This window comes from Phalacrocorax carbo, chromosome 14 (genome assembly GCF_963921805.1).
Source record: "Phalacrocorax carbo chromosome 14, bPhaCar2.1, whole genome shotgun sequence".
Lineage (NCBI taxonomy): Eukaryota > Metazoa > Chordata > Aves > Suliformes > Phalacrocoracidae > Phalacrocorax > Phalacrocorax carbo.
The window spans coordinates 1,248,696-1,266,395 of record NC_087526.1 but is presented as its reverse complement, the minus strand read 5'-3'; the positions used below and the strand labels follow the sequence as shown (position 1 = coordinate 1,266,395).

Here is a 17,700-nt window from a genome sequence, read left to right as displayed (position 1 = left end):
TTCATTTGACATGATGGTCCATCAGGCAGGTTTATAGAAAGCGTGTCTCTAGGCAACTACTCTTTATGCTTGAAATGTCATGTGGGACTGCTAGAGCTTAAAGGTCTTTAGGAGTGTGTAAGATCACCTGCGTTAAGTTGTAGGAGGGATGTGCTGTTTGGGTACGCAAGGGATGGGGAAGGCGGAAGGTGGCGGCCAGACAGACGGGTGGTGGAGTGGCTGCCACTTGGAGTGCTTAGGAATGGGAAACCTGCACGGGAGAGGAGCTGCTTGACTCTTGGAAAGTTCGTGCCCTACAGCGTTGGGCGCTAGCTGCGCGAACAGAGCATCTAGGAAGACTGAACGTGCTCTGCAGGATGAGATGAGTAACTTAATTTTTTGTCTGTATGTGTAGGACAGAAGTTACCAGTTGTCAGAAGATGCCCATTAGCATTGTCAGAATTGGTATGTGTCGCTCACGGGGTATATTACAACAGCATTTTAATTAAGCTTAATAGAAAGTAGCAGTTGTTAGGTACTTGGCAAACCGAGCTCTACAGTTACTGAATTCGGTACTAAATTCCAGGTAAATGCACGTGCAGACTTTCTGCGGAAGGTAAGTTGTGCCTCCGACACACTGTGGAGTGAATAGTAGGTGATTGCTCCCAACCCAGCTTTACCACTCCATGATAACAGTAAATATTAAAAATCAAAGTGGCATTCCTGGAATACATAACCATATCAGAACCTTATCAGTAGCCAAAAGTCATGTAGTCCAAACGTGTATTTTACACTTTTTGGTTAAGATGGCAGCTGATTTGATTGATGTAAAGAAAGAAATCGGAACAGATGATTTTGTGGGAGCAAAGACAGTGCTCGTGGGTTAATGTGTTTATTTTGAGGTGGCTGCAGGTAAGATTTAGCAGCTTGATAGGAAACTTCTTGGGGTGGTTTTGGTTTTGTTTTGTTTCTTTTTTCTTTCCCCCATAAAGGGGAAGTTATCTTTGCTCCACTACTTGAAGTTGGTTTGAGAGAGAAATTTTATACATGGGGAATGAACGACACAGCATCAGAGATGATGAGGCTCGTAGTCTGAAGTCTGTAGGACATGGCTGCCAGGAGAGAGGCAGTAAATCCCTGTAGGGCTGCCGCTGATCGCTGTGGTCCTCAGGTGTCCTTTGATCCGCTTTGTCTGCGTGGGCATGGACCGGGTGTTTTTTTTAAATTATTAGTTCAGCTGAGTTGGTATGTTAATAATGCTGTGTTTGCTGGGATTTTGTTTTTTAAAGATGCATGTAACATGCTTGTTTAAAAAAAGGTAACAGCTGACTATGTTGGCCTGCATCTAAAGAAGCGTTACAGTGGTTTTTTTATGGTATAATTAAGATCTATATGTTTAGTGTTAATATATATATAGATATAGTGACTCCTCTTATAAACATGTTGATACAAGTGTGTTTCCTAATAATAGTATAAGCTATGGAGATGAGAATAAAACGTGCTGATTTAAAGATAATGTAATGTAAATGTATATGCACTGGAAGAAAAAGAGCTCCTGATTACGTTAGGTCAAAAAAAAAAAAAAAAAAAAAGACAAAAACCCCCAAACCCTATGCCTTGCGTATATGTAGGTTTGTTTTGACTCACCTGACACGTTTTGGGAAGATGCCCTCACTTTCCTAGTCAGGATGGCCAGAACGATCTCCTTTTGAGCTTTCTGGAAGTACTTAGATCTGGTATAAAAACCAAATACATGTTCTGGATTTGAATAAAGACATTGTTAGAGAGGGAGTAACTTTTATTTATCCACCTGAGGGCCGTATGCCTCGAGGAGCAAACTACATTGTTCAGAGCTTCCCTGTCGTTAGCTGATGTTGAAAGGCAAACATGAGGCTCAAATTGAGCCGTCTCCCTCCCTTGTACTTCACATTGGTGCTTTTGAATGTGTTTTGAATAAGAGTGGAATAAGTACTGTGTTTTCTGCAGTGAGTCACTTTCAGTTCCCACCATTTATATCCTTACCTTTTTTTTTTTTTAAGGTGGCATTAAAGATGATTTGGGTGAAAATTGATACTGGTTGTTGGGTCCTAAACCTGTGTGGTTGACTCCAGCAGCACATCGCACCTGCAGGTTCTAGGACGTCCAGATCATCTGGCAGAATGTTTCATTGCAAATCTACTTCTCAAGTAGCATCTAAAACAATTTACAAGAAATAGAAATTAAGTAACTGTGCAAACAGCCTGTCCACAGAAGTAATGCTTCAGCCTATCCAGTCATTTAAATGTAGGAAAAGGGCATGCTCTCAGGCCTGGCTTTGCTGTTTTTCTGCCCTACCCCCAGCTCCTCTTCTCTTTCAAGCCTCTGCTTTCAGGCGTTCTTTCTTTCACCCCTCTTTACCTCTTCTGTGTATTGATTTCTGGTGTGACTCTGGATTGGTAGTTCTTTGCTTGTGCTGCAGCTGGGCCAAAGGAGTTGTTAGCGGTGCAGGTCCATAGCAGCAACAGTAAGGGGGCAAAATCTCTTGAAATCTAAGTAGGCAAAATAATAATTGTCTTAAAATGCTTCCCTCCACCTCCCCCCCCCCAAAAAAAGTCAAACTTAAGTTTGTGATCTTTTTGCTTGTTTTGTTTCCCCATTCCTGCTGCTGCTATGAAGCCTTTTAAATATCGAAGGTTCCTGAGTCAGACCGAAGACAGCAGTAGCTGAGGTGGATTAATGCTGGAATGTAGTCAGGGATTGGAGCACTGGGGAGCTATGCTTAGACAGAAAGGGAAGGAGGTAAGAAATGTGAAGTGGTAAGACTGATTTTTAAGCTCTTGTTTACAGACTTCACGCCATCGTGTAATGCCAGCGTTGGTGCGTAGCCTGAGTGGAGCAGTAAGGCAAAGGAAAAACAATTAGCATCAGCCTACTTCACTGACTATTTTTACGCTTTAAACACTCAGGCGCTAGCCAGTTGGCGAGATCCCTTCGATATCTAGTGTATCTGCTCTCTGAGAAAGCATGTATTGGCAGGGTTTTGGATGAGCTTGTAAAAGTGTTTATACACTCTCTTTTGTTCTGTCGGTTTGTTCTGCCACCGACACCAGCATGCAAGCAGTGCGTTTTACTGGTCAGGACGTGCTAAGGGATGCAGTTTCACTACTGGTTTAAATATATCTGTGGCTGTGCTGCCGCTGGAAGGGGTGGTACGAGCCACGCTTCCGGCCGCCTTACTGGTACCAGTCCCAGCGCTTCTGTCTGGGTGAGTGAAGGAACTGCTCTGCCTGAAAAGCTCCTTTTCAGTTGGATCAGGTCTCTGCTCCGGCTGCTGATACAGAGGTGATGTCAGGAAAATGTGACACAGGGAAGACAGGACTACCGCTTCCACTTGCATTCCAATCTGACTGCAGTTTCACAATCAGTGTAATCCAATCATAAATTACGTGTATATTGATTACATGCTTTGTTCTTGCACATTTTGCACAGGCTTCCGTGCCACTTTAATTATCCAAACATTTTTTGTGAGCTTTGGATTGAAAATTTCAAGATGATTCTTGATTTAATTTAAATGATAACTGCTAATTCCTGAAGCATGCCTCTATTTCCAAAATAATTTTTCTTCTGGGATTGTTCACTGTTAGCTACAATCTTGATGAGGATTATTTTGGAATTGTAGAGCATGTCCATGCAGCCTTTTTTTCCTGATTGCTGCAGTGTGGACATCGTGGTGTAAGCAAACAATATCTTTTGTGCTTCGATGATCTCTAGTCTCGAGTTCAAATTTCAGCAAGATGTGCAGGTTTTATTACATTTCAAACTGAAATCTTTTAAGAAATAGCCCTAAACAAGTAGGGCTGTCATACTGAGTATGTATATTACATATTGATTCCACTACACAGGTGTGGATGCGTATAAGCCTTTATCTTTCGAGATGTTAAACAGTCACAAAAGATATTAAGATGGCAGTAGGTGCGTAAGCCTACTTCTCAAGCTGCTCATGCCTCTAATTTAATATTTCTGATACACCAAAGTATAGCATGCCTTAGAGAACGGATGCAATTTCAAACTGCTTTTCAGAATGCAGTAGAGATTGCCTGAACCGATGTCATTTTTATCATGTGTGTTCAAAAGATTCTTCTCTAGAAAACGTTTGAATTTTAGCGAAGAACATTCTGTGACATGCTCAAAATAAGAAAACCCAACAGAGCCTGAGGTAGCAGATTATTCATCACAACGAGAAATAAGGAGTTGTGGTTCCCAGAGCAATTGAAATTTGGCCATTTTGTATTTTATATCGGGGCACAGAAATTACACACTGTACAGAACTTTTACTGCTGAACAAAAGTTGATAAGGAAATAGTTAATTCCCTTTCAGTTTTGCAGTTAGTGTACACACCCACCAGATGGAGCTTCTGGCACCCGTGGAAAATTCCAGAAATCGAGCAAGAATGAGAAGTGTGTGAATGACTTAGAAGATCCCTGTCTGCTGGACTGCAGAAGATATTTTCTTAACCTTTAAATAAAAAAAATGAATTGAGAATAAGACATATCAGCCTTAGTGATTCCTTTCACTAAAACTGGCTTCCGCAGAAGTTTTGTCTCCAGTGGGAAGTTGGAGTTCTTAGTGCCAGAGTCACCAAGCTGAAGCTAGACAGGCAGCTCCAAAAACAAAAACAAACAAACAAACAAAAAGAGATAAAACAGTGTTTCTTAAGCCCTTGCTGAAAATTGCCTAAAACCACTGAAACAGCATGGTAAGGTTTTTAGCCTAAGACCTTCCTCCAAAAGATTTTAAGTGGTTTTTTTTCAGTACCCCATTTTAGATGGACCTGTCTCCTCCCCTGAAGGAGCATTTACCTAGGATGTCCAGAGAAGTGTGTGAAACAGTCCTTTTTGTTTAACGCACAGCTTGATTCTTTTTTGGAGGTTGCTGATCCAATCTCTGAAGTAATTTTAAAATATTTTTAAATTGTTTTTTTTTGCAAAGGGACTTTTAAGAAATAAGACTATTTAGACTGTGAGGGGCAGAAGGGTGGTTTCATGTGCACAGTGCTGCAAAAGTTTTACAATGCTCTGACCAGATAGCAAAATACGTTTGTTGATTTCCTTCAGTTTCAATAATCTTAGTGCTAAAACAACATGTCAGGTTTTCCCAGGGGGTCTGATTCGGGTTTTCTGTTCGCCTCATCTCTCCCTCATGTGTCGAGCCCTGTTCTGGGTATAGCCCCAAGGTAGAGGGCTTGCGCTCGCTGATGTGCTAGCTTAAGGTTGAATTTAAGTGCTGGGTCTAACGTGGCAGCCTCGCACCGAACGGTGCAGCTGGAGCTGAGCGGTGTTTGCTAGACAAGTTAGCTGGGGACCATCCTGTTCCACGGGCAGAGGCGCGGTGTTGCAGATGGCTGAGCTGATGAGGCTGAGGAGGTGCGCTCTGTTTAAAAGGTTGCCATGAGAATAGAGCGCGTGCTGTTACAAAACAGCCTCCGTCCTAGGATTATAGCGGGCTTGAAAAATGAGCCCTTAGTCGTCTGGCATTTCAGATGTGCTGTTGAACTGCAAATCTCATTACCTTCACAGGAGATGTGGGTGCACAGCCCTCTGAAAACTAGGCCAGCAATGCTTAAATAGGAGGAAAGAGAAGAGCCCAACAGAAGAAAGTGAAAAAGCTTAGTGTGAGCCAGTGACAGACGTGGTGGGAGTAGACTCTTTATTCACTCAGTGCAGGGAGGGGAGGCATTTAATTGCAAGTCTTACCTTTGCAAGGAGTTTTTCAGTAGTTTTCAGTTCTTCTCTGTTCTCCCTGATGGTTCTGCTCCTGGAGCTCCTCATTTGCTCGCTCTCCCCTGAGATACCTTTCTGCTTCCTGGCTATCGCCCTTCCTTGCTCAGCTGCCCTGGGATGGTCCGGTCCCAGAGCCCCAGCCTTCACCTTCCTGCAGGGACAGGCCGTTGTCCTCCTCATGTGAATATAGAGCATGATACACCATTGTACTACATAGCATCATTTAACCTGCATACTCGACGAGGCCGCTTTTCTATTGCTGTGGGAACTGTAGGTTCATTTTCTTGCATATTTTTCATGTATTTTAACAGATTTCACTCAACGTTGCACTAACTGCCTTCTTTGCGAATCTGTTTCATGGCTGGCTTTTTAGAGCATGTTAAATGCAGTTAGCCAGGCAAGTCATTAAAGTAGACCTTATTTTAAGTGCAGTTGGAATAGGGAGATAAAAAACACAGGACCAAGAAACTAACAGTCTTGTTTCATTTTGTCCAGAGCTGCTGTCAGCTCTGATATATGCTACTATGTTGTGCTGTTATATGTAAACCAAGAACTTCAACTTAAAATACTAGCAAAATAAGGGCTAAAATAAAAGCACTTTGGATTATACAAAGTCAGAAAAATGCCAGATGCTTGGTGACTCTCGTCAGCAACACAATGCAGGGAAATGAATCTCAGTCTTCGGGAGGCCCGGTGTGGGATGAAGCACTTCCCCGTGTCAGTATTCGTACCCTCAGACTGGTACGCGAATTGTCACCGAGCCGCTCTCGAGGCTGATCAGTCCTCACCCACAAGTGCGCTTTCTGCAGGGAGGATTCAGTGGGTGAGGGGTAATTTGGACTCGGTAGAGATACAGGGGCGCAAATCCTACTTTATAGGTAGAAAATAATCCAGTATGAAACAAAATAACCCACCATCCCTTCCTGTTTGAAGATATGGCTAGTGGCCTTGTTGAAGCGTATGCAGTATTCCGTTTTGCCTCAATGTCAAGTATTTTAAGAATTTTGTCTTTTTAAAATTCTTAGAACATCTTAGTGTCTTCTGTTGAAACCGTACTTGCCGAAGAAAAACCATCAGTACTCTAAACTATGGATGTTGTGTCTGCATAACCAACAGAGATTAAAATTCTAACCATTTTAAACAGGGAAAACCCTTATTACTTGGAAAAGGAGTTCTAAACGGCTCAAATTTTGCTTTTATAAACTTCAGGTTTGGTTGCTCTAGACTTCATTATATTAATGCTGTGCCTTGTGTTTCCAGTCTGTTCAAGACTGAGTTTCTGTCCATGGGTGATGAGAGTTGAAGAGGTATCAGTCTTCCTACAGAAGACTCTCATGCCGTTACCCAAAAAGGTTTACTTCATGCCCTCCTGCTAGCAGCAGCGTAACTGAAAATTTTACTCTGCGTGCTCCCCAAATGAACGTGTGTCCCTAGGGTTGTGGCTGACAGCCCTCTCACCTGTTTGATCTCCCACGGTCTTGCAGTTTAAGGTGGGACTGTGTTTGTATGGGAACCGTCAAGGAAAAATGACCCGTACGGGGAAGCACCGCTGTATTTACTGCGCGTACCTCACCCGTACTGGGTGCGGCTGTGCTGCCGGTACCGGTGGCTCTGGTGAGGTGTTACCTGAGGTCCTGACCCCTTCAGTCAGAAGGTTGTGTGAAGTGTGGACAGGAGCATTCGTCTCTCTGTCCTGCTGGATTTCTGAATTGCGTAACTTAATTGAAATCTGAGCACCAGAGTATTCCTCAGGTGGTGTTACCCAGCGGAATCTGCTGGGTAAGCCACAAACCTGCTAAAACTTCCTGCAGTTCTGTTCGCTGGCTGGAGTGGCTCTGCGGCAGCTCCGTGTCAGGAAAGGTACCGCAAATGTGGTTTATAACTGGCTTTGGAGTCCTTCGCAATGAAACGTACGTTATAAATGTGAGATTGCCCTTATTACATTTCTTATCTCTTGTCTTTAACGCTTTGTTTTGTACAGCAGGATATGGTCCTTCTTCTGTGTCCGGGCTTTGGCCTCACACAGTAGGTGTAATATAATCGCTGAGGTGGGCGTTCTGGAAGGAGAATTATTTTTGGAGGCTTTTGCATGAAACTTGTCCAATGAGTCTGAGACGCCCAAGCACCATTAATTTTGGAGGTAAATGCCTCATAATATGTACTGAATAGATTGGGAAGAGTTAAGATTTTCAGTTGGCTAGGTATGGGCAAAAAATAGATGAAAGGACTGTTTACTTCTGATGTTTGGATGTTTTGAACTTGAAGGAACACCAACTTGACCTCTAGAAACCTGGGGGCGTGGGGGGAGCTTTGAGCTCAGTCGGTCGGGCAGCTTCACTGCGTATTAATTAGTTTCCTGGTTTAAATTTCCCCCCCCCCTCTTTTGGTTTATTAAAACCAACAGAGGCAAAAGTGAAGGATGATTCTGACTGCAAGAGAAATGCCCAGACTGCCCGAAGCGCACTTTCATGCTGAAACAAACTGGGGAAAAACTTGTGACTTGTGACACGGAAGTTCAAAGATACATCATTTCAAGTTGGATGTCCCTTTAAGTTATTCCTTGCAATCTGATGTTTCTTATTTGAACCTCAAGTAAAATGTTTAATTTTGGAAATTCAACTGCGGTGTTTTTCATTAAGATATTTTCTATCATTTGTCTATAAATTGGTCTGTCAAAGCGGGCTGGGATATGTATAAAGGGGGGGGAGGGAGGAATACTGTCATTAATGACAACTAAAAGATTTAGCTAAAGGGGGGGGACCCCAACAACAAAACAAACAAAAAAAGCAAATGAAAGAAAATATAACAATCAGTCCCAAAAGGGTTTTTTAAAAATGACAGATTTTCAATGTTGGTACTTGCCTTGGGCAGGGGGGAGGGGGGAAGAATCATTTGCATGAATTATGATTTACTTTAACATGCTGTTATGGGAATAAAATCAAGTTACTGATAAAATTATATATAGAGATAACATACGTTTTAAAAGTTAATAAGATAAGTTTGCTCTAGTAAACACTAGTAATACAGTCCTGGCACACAGCCAATAGAGAAATTAAAACTATTTTAAAGATTCACAGTGTCTGGGTTGCACTGATGATGTTGATCGTGGATTCTCATTGCTTTCTGATTTTAATAACAACTGTTATTGAGAAATATTTTATACTTAAAACCAGGCTGTCTAGTAGAGAGCTATCCTACACTTTTTAATGAAGTAATTTTTAGCATAATCTGAATTTTATGCACTAACTTGTTACCAAACTGTATGTGTTTTTTGATTATGCTGTTTCACTCTGCTGCAGCCCTTCCCTTTTAGTATTATTATGGATATTAAGAAATTTGGGGTTGAATTATTGGAATGAAAACCGTGGGATCATTATACATACCTAAGAAAGGCGATGGACTAGAGTAGTGGGTTTAAGTGTGCGGGGGGGTATATTATGTAGGGAAAAGGAACAGCTTTTAGAATAAGGGTTTGAAACATTGCTTTTTCTGTAGGAAAAAGATGGAGTATTGCATGCTGGGAACAAGTGCTTTCCATAAGGTAGCTAAATTTTAAAAGTACATTTGTTTCATTTTGTTTTAGGCTTTGCTTAAGTATTCTAATCTAGTAATTTTGTCCTTTCTGCAGTTTTCATTTTGATTAGACCTCTGCAAAACTCTCTTCTAAACAAAAGTTCAAAACCAAACAAAACCCCCAAACCTGGGCCACGATTGCAGTTTGACATTTCTGAAACGTTGCTCAATGTGTACAGAAGAGTATTTAAAGGATATTAGTAATAGTATAAATTCTTTCTGTGGTCTGTTTTGTTTTCCATTCTTTCAAAATTGCAGATATCGACACCAGTAAATTTAAAGATGTGGATGATTACAGAGAAATGACCAAAAGTAAAGCAATTTGTTAAAAGGTAGTCTTCACTGACACCTCTGAAACCGAAACAAACCCAAAGCAACACAACCAAAAAGCCCCGCTCATCAGCAATGCTGTCGGCAGAACCTCCAAGTAAATAGTCACGTTCTCGCTTCCTTGTTCTTGTGACCTGCAAGACATAAGGCACTTGGAGGAAGTTTGAGTGGATGAGTCGGGACTTCTTTCATTAACTGCAGTTAAACGTTCTGGCCAGGTTTCCCAAGGAAACAAAGCTTGTACAATTTCTCAGATTGTGGCTTGTCTCCTAATCCCCGTTCCCTCCTTCCAGCCAAGAAAAAAGTTGGCCATTTTCATCCAAATTCGGTAGAGATGGAGGTCTGGAAAGATAAATAAGCACCTTGTAAGTCTCATTAAATGGAGATCTCCAGTAAGAGAAGAAGCTGAGGTTTGAACATTCCCAAGTTTCCTTCACAACTCTCCTATCAGCCTCTTCCTTCGATGGGATGCAGCGATGCCAAGTGGCTGCTAAAATCTGTGGGAGGAGTTGTAAGGGGGAGGGGAAAGAAATCCTACTGCTTAGGCCCGGGATTTTAGGGGGGTGACTTTACATGCGCACCCACCGCAGAGGTGCCAGTTAGGTGTTGTGCTGGAGCTGAACGTAGCAACTTGCCTGTCATTCTCTAATCTGAAGCCAGCAGAGGGTTATGAAGGAACGAGAAGAAGCTGTAAATTGTCTTGGCTTAGTATTTGAAGTGTTCAGCTCCAAATGAGAGTTGTTGGTGCCTGACTGAGTGCATGTATAGTATATTATTCCATGGATACAATATTATTACAGGTACAGCAGCAGCTCATGATGCCCCGTAAAGCTTTTCTTTCCCAGAAAGAAAAGCAGGCTCGTGCCAGGGAAAGGGATATGTTAAAAAAGAGGAGGAGGCGACAAGACTATCTCAAAAGAAGCGTGGAGCCGCAGAAAAATGCAGAAACAATAAAATGGCACAGGGATGATGAGAAGAGGAGAGAAAATGAGCAAGTTAAGGACAAAGATATCAAGAAGCGGTGGAGACAGGATGAGAGAGAACGACGAAAGAATGTGGACACTATGAATTGGCGCAGGGAAGATGAGAAGAGGGAAAATGAGCGAGGTAAGGACCAAGGAGGCCAAGAACCAGCAAAGAAAGGATGAGGAGGAGAGGGGGAAAGAGCGACGAAAGGACGGACCTTTTGAAGCAGCAGAGGGATGATGAGGGGGAGAGGGGAAAAGAGAAAGAACAGTTCCATTGTGTAAGCATGTGCAGAAATAACAGAAAATATGAGTATCCTTCAGTTTCAAATTTATAGGAAATCTGCTTTAATGAACTGTAGTTCTTACAGAGCTCATTAATTAAATACAACAAGGTTGGTCTGAGTATAGATGTATGCAGACTCAAAGACACCATGGGGTAGAAGAGGCTGGGTTTACATATTGCTTATGAAATTGTCTTTTTTGCACAAATGCTCACACCTAATCCTTTCTTCAACAGTACAGTTGATAATACTGTGTTTCAGATCACTAAAAAGTTCACGGTTTCTTGGTCTTCATAATATGAGTAAACGAGAGCATTAGGAAAGGGTCAACCAAACGTGCCCATAAGAGAAGTTAAAACTGGTGTTTTACTTTATTCTTGTCAATACGGTGCCCACGAGATAGCTGTAATTGCACCCCCAGTTTTATTCTGAGGTAAATTATTTAAGAAAACTTGTATGGGACTGTAAGTCTCACAGAATGCTTTTAAGAAGCAGTCAGTTCAAGAGATGCACGTTTCTGTGTCATTAGATCTAAGGTGCTGGCATTGAACCAGTTGGCATCACGTTTGATTTGATAAATTCAGCCAACACCTTGGCATCAAATCAGAAAAACTGACAAACGGTAGGTATTTACATTACAGTAGGAAGACCCCTTCTCAAGTTGCATTTTCATTAAATTTTATATAGGATTTTTTTGCCTGGCGTTAAGGGGTTATTTTGCAGTAGCCCTAAAACATAAGTGCCAGCAGTGGATTTATACTGGAAAGAGTCTAGTCTGGAAGTGCTTCTAATCTGACTTGGACACCTGAGCCATCAGAGTGAAAGGCGTGGTGCCTTTGCACAGTGACCCTGCTCCCCTCCGTACAGCTGGGAACCCCACAGCCCTTCGTGGAAGAGGGGGCTGCTTCGCCTGCAGGGTATTCACAGTAAGCACCGAGGGAAGGGGCCCTCGCGCTGAATCCTTGGTGAAGCAGTGCCTCTTCTAAGCCGTAGTAGGGAACCAGCTACCTGGAAATGAGAAGCTGATTCAGTTGGCTGCATCTTTTGGATTTTCTGTATTTAAATAGGTTTGCTTTAGGATTAAAGACCTACTCTTTTTTCTTGTTTTTAACTCCATGAAAGTGTTTAGGCAGCCCTGTTTTGACTGCCCAGTTACGGCGAGGCAGCCTGGAAGGACATAGCCACAGTAACAAAGAGAGGAGTAGTGTAATTAAGAAGACCACTAACTCCTGTGTGGCCGTGAACTGAATGGCTGAATGATTTTATTACTCGACAAAACCAAAATGGTCAATGTACTGAATTACACATACAGGTTTTCTTTTTAGTGCTGATCCCTTCAGTTGAGCCAAAAAATATACTTAGTGTTTAAGGCATAGGGTGAGGGGTAAATGTTGCTTATTATGAGTAACTATATATATTTCATTGTGAGGGGAAAATGTTCTCAAAGTGAGTTCCCAGCTTTCCACCTCTGTGTTCCTGTGAGGTTTTCATTATAGGCCTGGGAGTCATCAGCTGGTAAAATAAATTGTATGTCAAGAAAATAGATAAATGCATGTTAAAAAAAAAAAAAAAATTGCTTCCAGGAGCCTCACTTTTATTTCTGTAACATTTTTCTCTTTTCTTCATTCCTAATTTTCACTGAGTACTCCCTAGGAAAGTTTAGTTTTGTAGTTTTCCTTTTCTTGATTGACTGCTGCTTCTAGCTGTTCTCAGCTCTGTGAACGTAGATAAACTTAGAGCTATGTTCATAAAATTTCTGAAGGAAATAGCCAGATAGTAACTTGCCAGTTAGTCCTCTAGTATCATTAGCAGTGTTGGCATCATACTTCTCTTGTATGTGAAAAAAAAACCCCAACCCTCAAATTTAAAAAAAATCATGTCCCGCTGGCTTGGTTCCTGCAGTGGACAGTACTTGAGAAGAATCAGTGGCTGCTGTAAGGAGCATTAGGACACCCTAGCCTACTCACACAGGTTTGAGATGCCTGAATAAGAGTAAAATGCACTAGGGACTGGGATTTTTCTTTACAGCTTTTGGGGATTCCATAACTTGTTTACTTGCCATTTTGCAGTCATGCTCGTTACAAGCCTTGTTGGGCGAAGCCAGCTTCCTCGGTGAGGTGTTGAGGGTTGCCTGCAGCTCTGTGCTTGCTGGTCATGGAAGGCTTTCCTAATGGTGCAGACTGGCAGGGTGCTAGTAAGGAAACGGTGTGATTTTCAGTCAACCATAAAGAGAAGAAAAGCTAGAGTAGGTTTTCTAGAAGACCTAGACTGGTGCTGTCTTGGTGCCTTTACACAGCAAGATCTTCCCCCAGACTATCTCTTTAGGTCTTTAAACTATTTCTGGATAGGAACCACCATTTTACTAACAAGACTGTGACATTAGAAATATTATACTTTCTTCTTTTTAGAGCCGTAACAAAGCTCAAACATGAAACAAGCATAGTAAGCACTTTGGATCATGTTGCCTAAAAATGAAAATAACACGATGAGGCAGATCTGGAATATTTGCTGAATATTTTAGTTGAGAGAAAAAGGCTGTTTTGTTCTGAAACTGATGCCTCTTTCCCAGAACCAGAATAGCCGTGTTACCTTGTGGGTGCTTTGAAGCTGTACGCTAGAAGATCCTCTGTTTCATTGTTCTAGATAAAGTTGGCAGAGCTGAACCAGTCTGACATCTGTTACACGATGGTATCAAAGGCAGCTCTTCCGATGAGGTCCAAAATACAAAAGACCCACTGGAGAACTGAGATTCTAGTTACGCTACAATAGGGACAGCTTTTGGGGTCTAAAGACAGGTGGAAGCTTTCCCTTTTTTCGTCACCTCTGATAATTCAACTGACGTGGGTTTTTTGCTGGTTTTCCCTCTTTTGTGCCTTATCCTCTCTCTCCTGGTGCACACCTTCCCGTAAGGTCGTAGCTCTCAAGCTGCGAATGCGGTGTATTGTGTATGAGATCAGTACGTCCCTCGTAAGGGGGACTGTTTGCGCTGAGAAAAATACACAGCACAAGGAAATGTTAACTGTTGCGATCTGGCACTGTAAAGCAGGCATGCAGTATTGTATTTTACATGAATTAATTTCCTAAATAATAGCACAGTAATTTTTTTTTTACAAATCTTTTGACTCTCTTTTCTGGGTGGTTCCAGTCCCTTGGTAACTGATGTGTTAAAGGGCTGAACTGCATGGCCATGTTAGCTTGAAGTGCTTAAAGCTGGTACAGCGAGGAGAGTTTATTTTTATTAAATGCTAAAAGTAGTTTAAAAATCACTTAGAAAAACGTAACAGGAGGATGTGTCAGACTTCACTTTCTGGATGTTTTTAGAGTAGTGACTGCAATTGTTTCCATCTGCAATTTGAAGTGCTAGTAACAGTAGCAAGTTGGTGAGGCGGTAATTTGGAGTTGAATGTCACAGCAAGTCTAGCTAAATGTGAAAATCTGTTTAAAGAAAAAAGTGATATGTTGAAGAATTTGGAGTTTGTTGAAACTTCTCTGTGACTAATTTTTGAGCTAGACCTTGTTTCCTTCTTTTTTTGTCATGCCATAAAAAAATAGAAGTCTTGATTTCCAGTGTCTTGGGGTATTTGCACTGGTAAATTCCTAAAACCAAGCAGAAATTTTCTTTAGTAATGGATTTGTTCCTCCTGTTCACTTGAATTACGTCTTCTTCCTGAATATTGTTCACACGAGTGCTCCTGAGAGCGTTGCAAGGTGTTACACCATTTTTTCACCTACTAATATTTTTTTTTTTTTTGCCAGCTATGGCTAACAAGGTTAGAAAATTGAGTAGAGAGAGAAAGCCCTTTGCTGCGAGGCAATTACTAACCATGAAGTGAGGTCCCTTTTTTTATGACAGCAGTGAGCCCGAGTTCTTTGAAAACACTGAAGAAGCCTTTCATTTTCAACACAAGGCACAAAGTTGTTGCCTCTTTTGGCCTGCAATTTTAGCTGCTTCCTAAAACTTGGACATAATTGTTAATCTAAATCAGTCAGCCTATATTATGTCCTGGCCCACTCCCGTTTCAGGATGTGATTCTACTGAGTGAACTGAACTGCTGGTTCCTGCAGACTCCTCAAACTTCAGAAGCCTGTAGTCATTGTATGCCCTAACTTTGAGGTTATAAGATGCACACACCAGAACCACACTTGAGATGAAATTCTCCTGTCCTGGGACTCTCGTAGCCTGTTAAAAGCCAAAGGCAGTGCTTTGGTTCTCCCAAGCACAATACCAGGTACACGCTTTTGGGTCCTGTCAGGTCTCTTAAGTGTTGTTCCTCTTCATATGTTGCAAATACTTGATTTTTCAGAAGACCTCCCCCACCCCCCCCCGTCAGATTTTTGGGTGCAGATCTGAGAGTACTTTGTCCGGGCCTTTTTGTTAACGCATGTGCCCTAGCTAGGGAGCCTGCCGCAGCTTTTTGTTCATGCTCCGCATAGTGGCTGTTACCCTTAGCAGTGAAATAGTACTGCATGAAATGTGTCTAAAATAGGTCTTTGCATCTCTAAGATGTGACTATGAAATGAAAATTGAAGCACAGTGTTTCTAATGTAGTCATTATATATTGCTCTCCTTATAGCTTGTCTTTTCTGCTTACATTTGGCTACTGAACTATTCTAGGAGTCAGTACCTGGCTCTGGACTAGACCTTTATCCTAGGTACTGCACAAATACAGAGCAAAAGAAGGTTCCAGACTATTTCTTACACAGTTACTGTGCTCATTTTACCACTATTTTGTGCACAAGCACGCTAAAGATGAGCGAGATCATCTTATTAAATTAGTCTTAATTTTTCAGAATTTCTTATAACTAGGTTAGTAATCCATTTTCTTAGGCACCTGAAGACACTACCTGGATAATTCTAGTAAGGACATTGCTGGCCTTGTTTTTAAGTAATCGTTTATTCCCTCCATCCAGCACTTCAGTGTAGGTCGATGCGTAATTCAGCTTATGAACAAGGGTTTCCCAGTGTATTTGTAGGTGGGACCCAAGTCTTTAAGTAGGAAACAGAAGACACAGACTTAATTCTTACTGTGTTGAATCATGAACTTGAAAATAACTGGTTGACTTAGAGGCGGATCTCATTAGTTACTTAATGAGGATAAAAAAGTGCTCAGGTTTCTCTGTAGAATTATTTTTGCTGAACGTATATATGATCATCTTGATTTATTTTTCTGTGTGCACAGATGCACATTCCCTTACAAAGAAAAGTTCTGTAATGTAGTAAATATCTAGGGCTTGTGCAGGAATGAACAGGCTAGCGTAGAAACATACAGGAAAATAACAAAAATTAGTTACCCCTTGGCTACTGTAGAACAGAATACATGGAAAAACAGGATGTCTCGCTAACTAGAACCCTGGGCTGGAATTGTCATTGTGTGGTATCTCAGGATAAATTAATTCCTCCTTTATTAAAAACAAAAATGCTGCTGAGCTTCTTTTGAAAGCTATGTTGAGATCTCAAGTTCTGTGCTGAGCCACTGACATTAGGTAAGCAGCACTTTAACCGTCAGGAACTGGTAACTGACAGCCATGCAAAGCTTGGGCTGCTTGTGCCTGGAGAAAGGCTTGTGCCTTTTATTTGTCTTCACTCAAGTGCAGATTATTTAAGACTGTTCATTTCTGGCATTTCCATAGAAAAGCAGGAGAAAACAGCATTAAAGTACACTATTTCCCAGCAGGATCAGCTGATCTGTGCCTTCGCTACGGGCATCCCTCCCCGCGGGGAGGCCGGCTGTGGCGCTAGCTTCAGTGCCAGATTACAGCACCAGCGGGTTTCGTCAGCGCTGGATGCTGCATTCCGCAGCGTTGCGTTCTGCGAACGTAACTGCTTGGATCGAAGCCTCAGAGCAGCGAGCAGCAGCCCCGACAGTGAGGAAGGGGTGTTCCAGGTGTCCCCTCTTAAACATCAACCTTTGGTCAGATAAGGGATCCCTCATCTCAGGAATAGCATTGGTGTCCAAACGATGATCTGAGACGCTTCATCCCAACTGTTCTACTGCCCACACCCAGGGGTGCGCCAGCAGCGTGTGGCGTATATTGCAATTGCAATTCGAGTTACTTGCTGCAAATAGAAATGAATGGAGATGCTAAGAGCTGGTTTTTGTAGTCACAAGCCATAATAATATCAGGCTGTATCTGGCTCTCCACTAATTAGGATTAAATGGTCAAGAAACTTCCTAAATAAAATGAACTGTGTTTGCTTAAGGATGAGTTTTTTGTTAAGATTAGGGGAGGTGGATTCAGCTATCAAGCAGAACTTGCAAACCAAGGTTGATCTTCAGTTTTCAGATGAGAAGATCTAATCATATCCTCTATTGTGACGTGTTGTGGTAGGAAGATCTTAATCATTTCTTGTCTCTAAGACCTGACTGTGAGGCAGGGAAAAGGGCAGAGGCAAGAAGCTGGTGCAGATAGAATAGAGATCTTGTTTTCAGGCAGTCCTAAATAATTTGCTTTCTTTATCACTTGGATTTATGTATATCATGGTATATTTGGAGTCTCTAGGTATATTAGACAGTAATTAAGAGAAAGCATTTGATTCTTTGGGTGAAGAATTTTAGTGGTGTTTTTGTACTAAAATAAGTTATTTGTAATAAGCATTCTTTTGAGACTTGTGGCTGACTTCCAAGTTTACAAGTGATTATTGCCTAAAGACAAACTCTGTACAGACTCTTGCTTTGTCATGAGAAAAAAATGGCTGTTTTACAAGCAAAATGAGTATATCCTTTAAGTGGGGGCTCTGGTTTTAAAGAAAACAGCACAGCTTGCTAGGAGGTTTAAAATGTAATGTTTTCAGGCACTGATGTTTCTAC

General features: G+C 41.7%; 1 protein-coding gene across 5 annotated transcripts in view; it reads left to right on the top strand.

Annotated features, from left to right (window-relative positions):
• Positions 1–17,700, top strand: part of ADNP (activity dependent neuroprotector homeobox) — a 32,603-nt gene that overhangs the window by 2,588 nt on the left and 12,315 nt on the right. The window contains exons 1-4 of one of the 5 annotated variants that reach the window (XM_064465228.1): positions 423–444; positions 7,721–7,879; positions 9,235–9,280; positions 10,443–10,749. In XM_064465228.1, coding sequence (XP_064321298.1) covers positions 9,242–9,280; positions 10,443–10,749 — 346 coding nt within the window. In that variant the 5' untranslated portion in view covers positions 423–444; positions 7,721–7,879; positions 9,235–9,241. Of the gene's footprint in view, positions 1–422; positions 445–7,720; positions 7,880–9,234; positions 9,281–9,376; positions 10,053–10,442; positions 10,750–17,700 lie in introns of those variants that run through there. The other 4 variants (XM_064465229.1, XM_064465227.1, XM_064465230.1 and 1 more) reach the window with 4 other exon arrangements.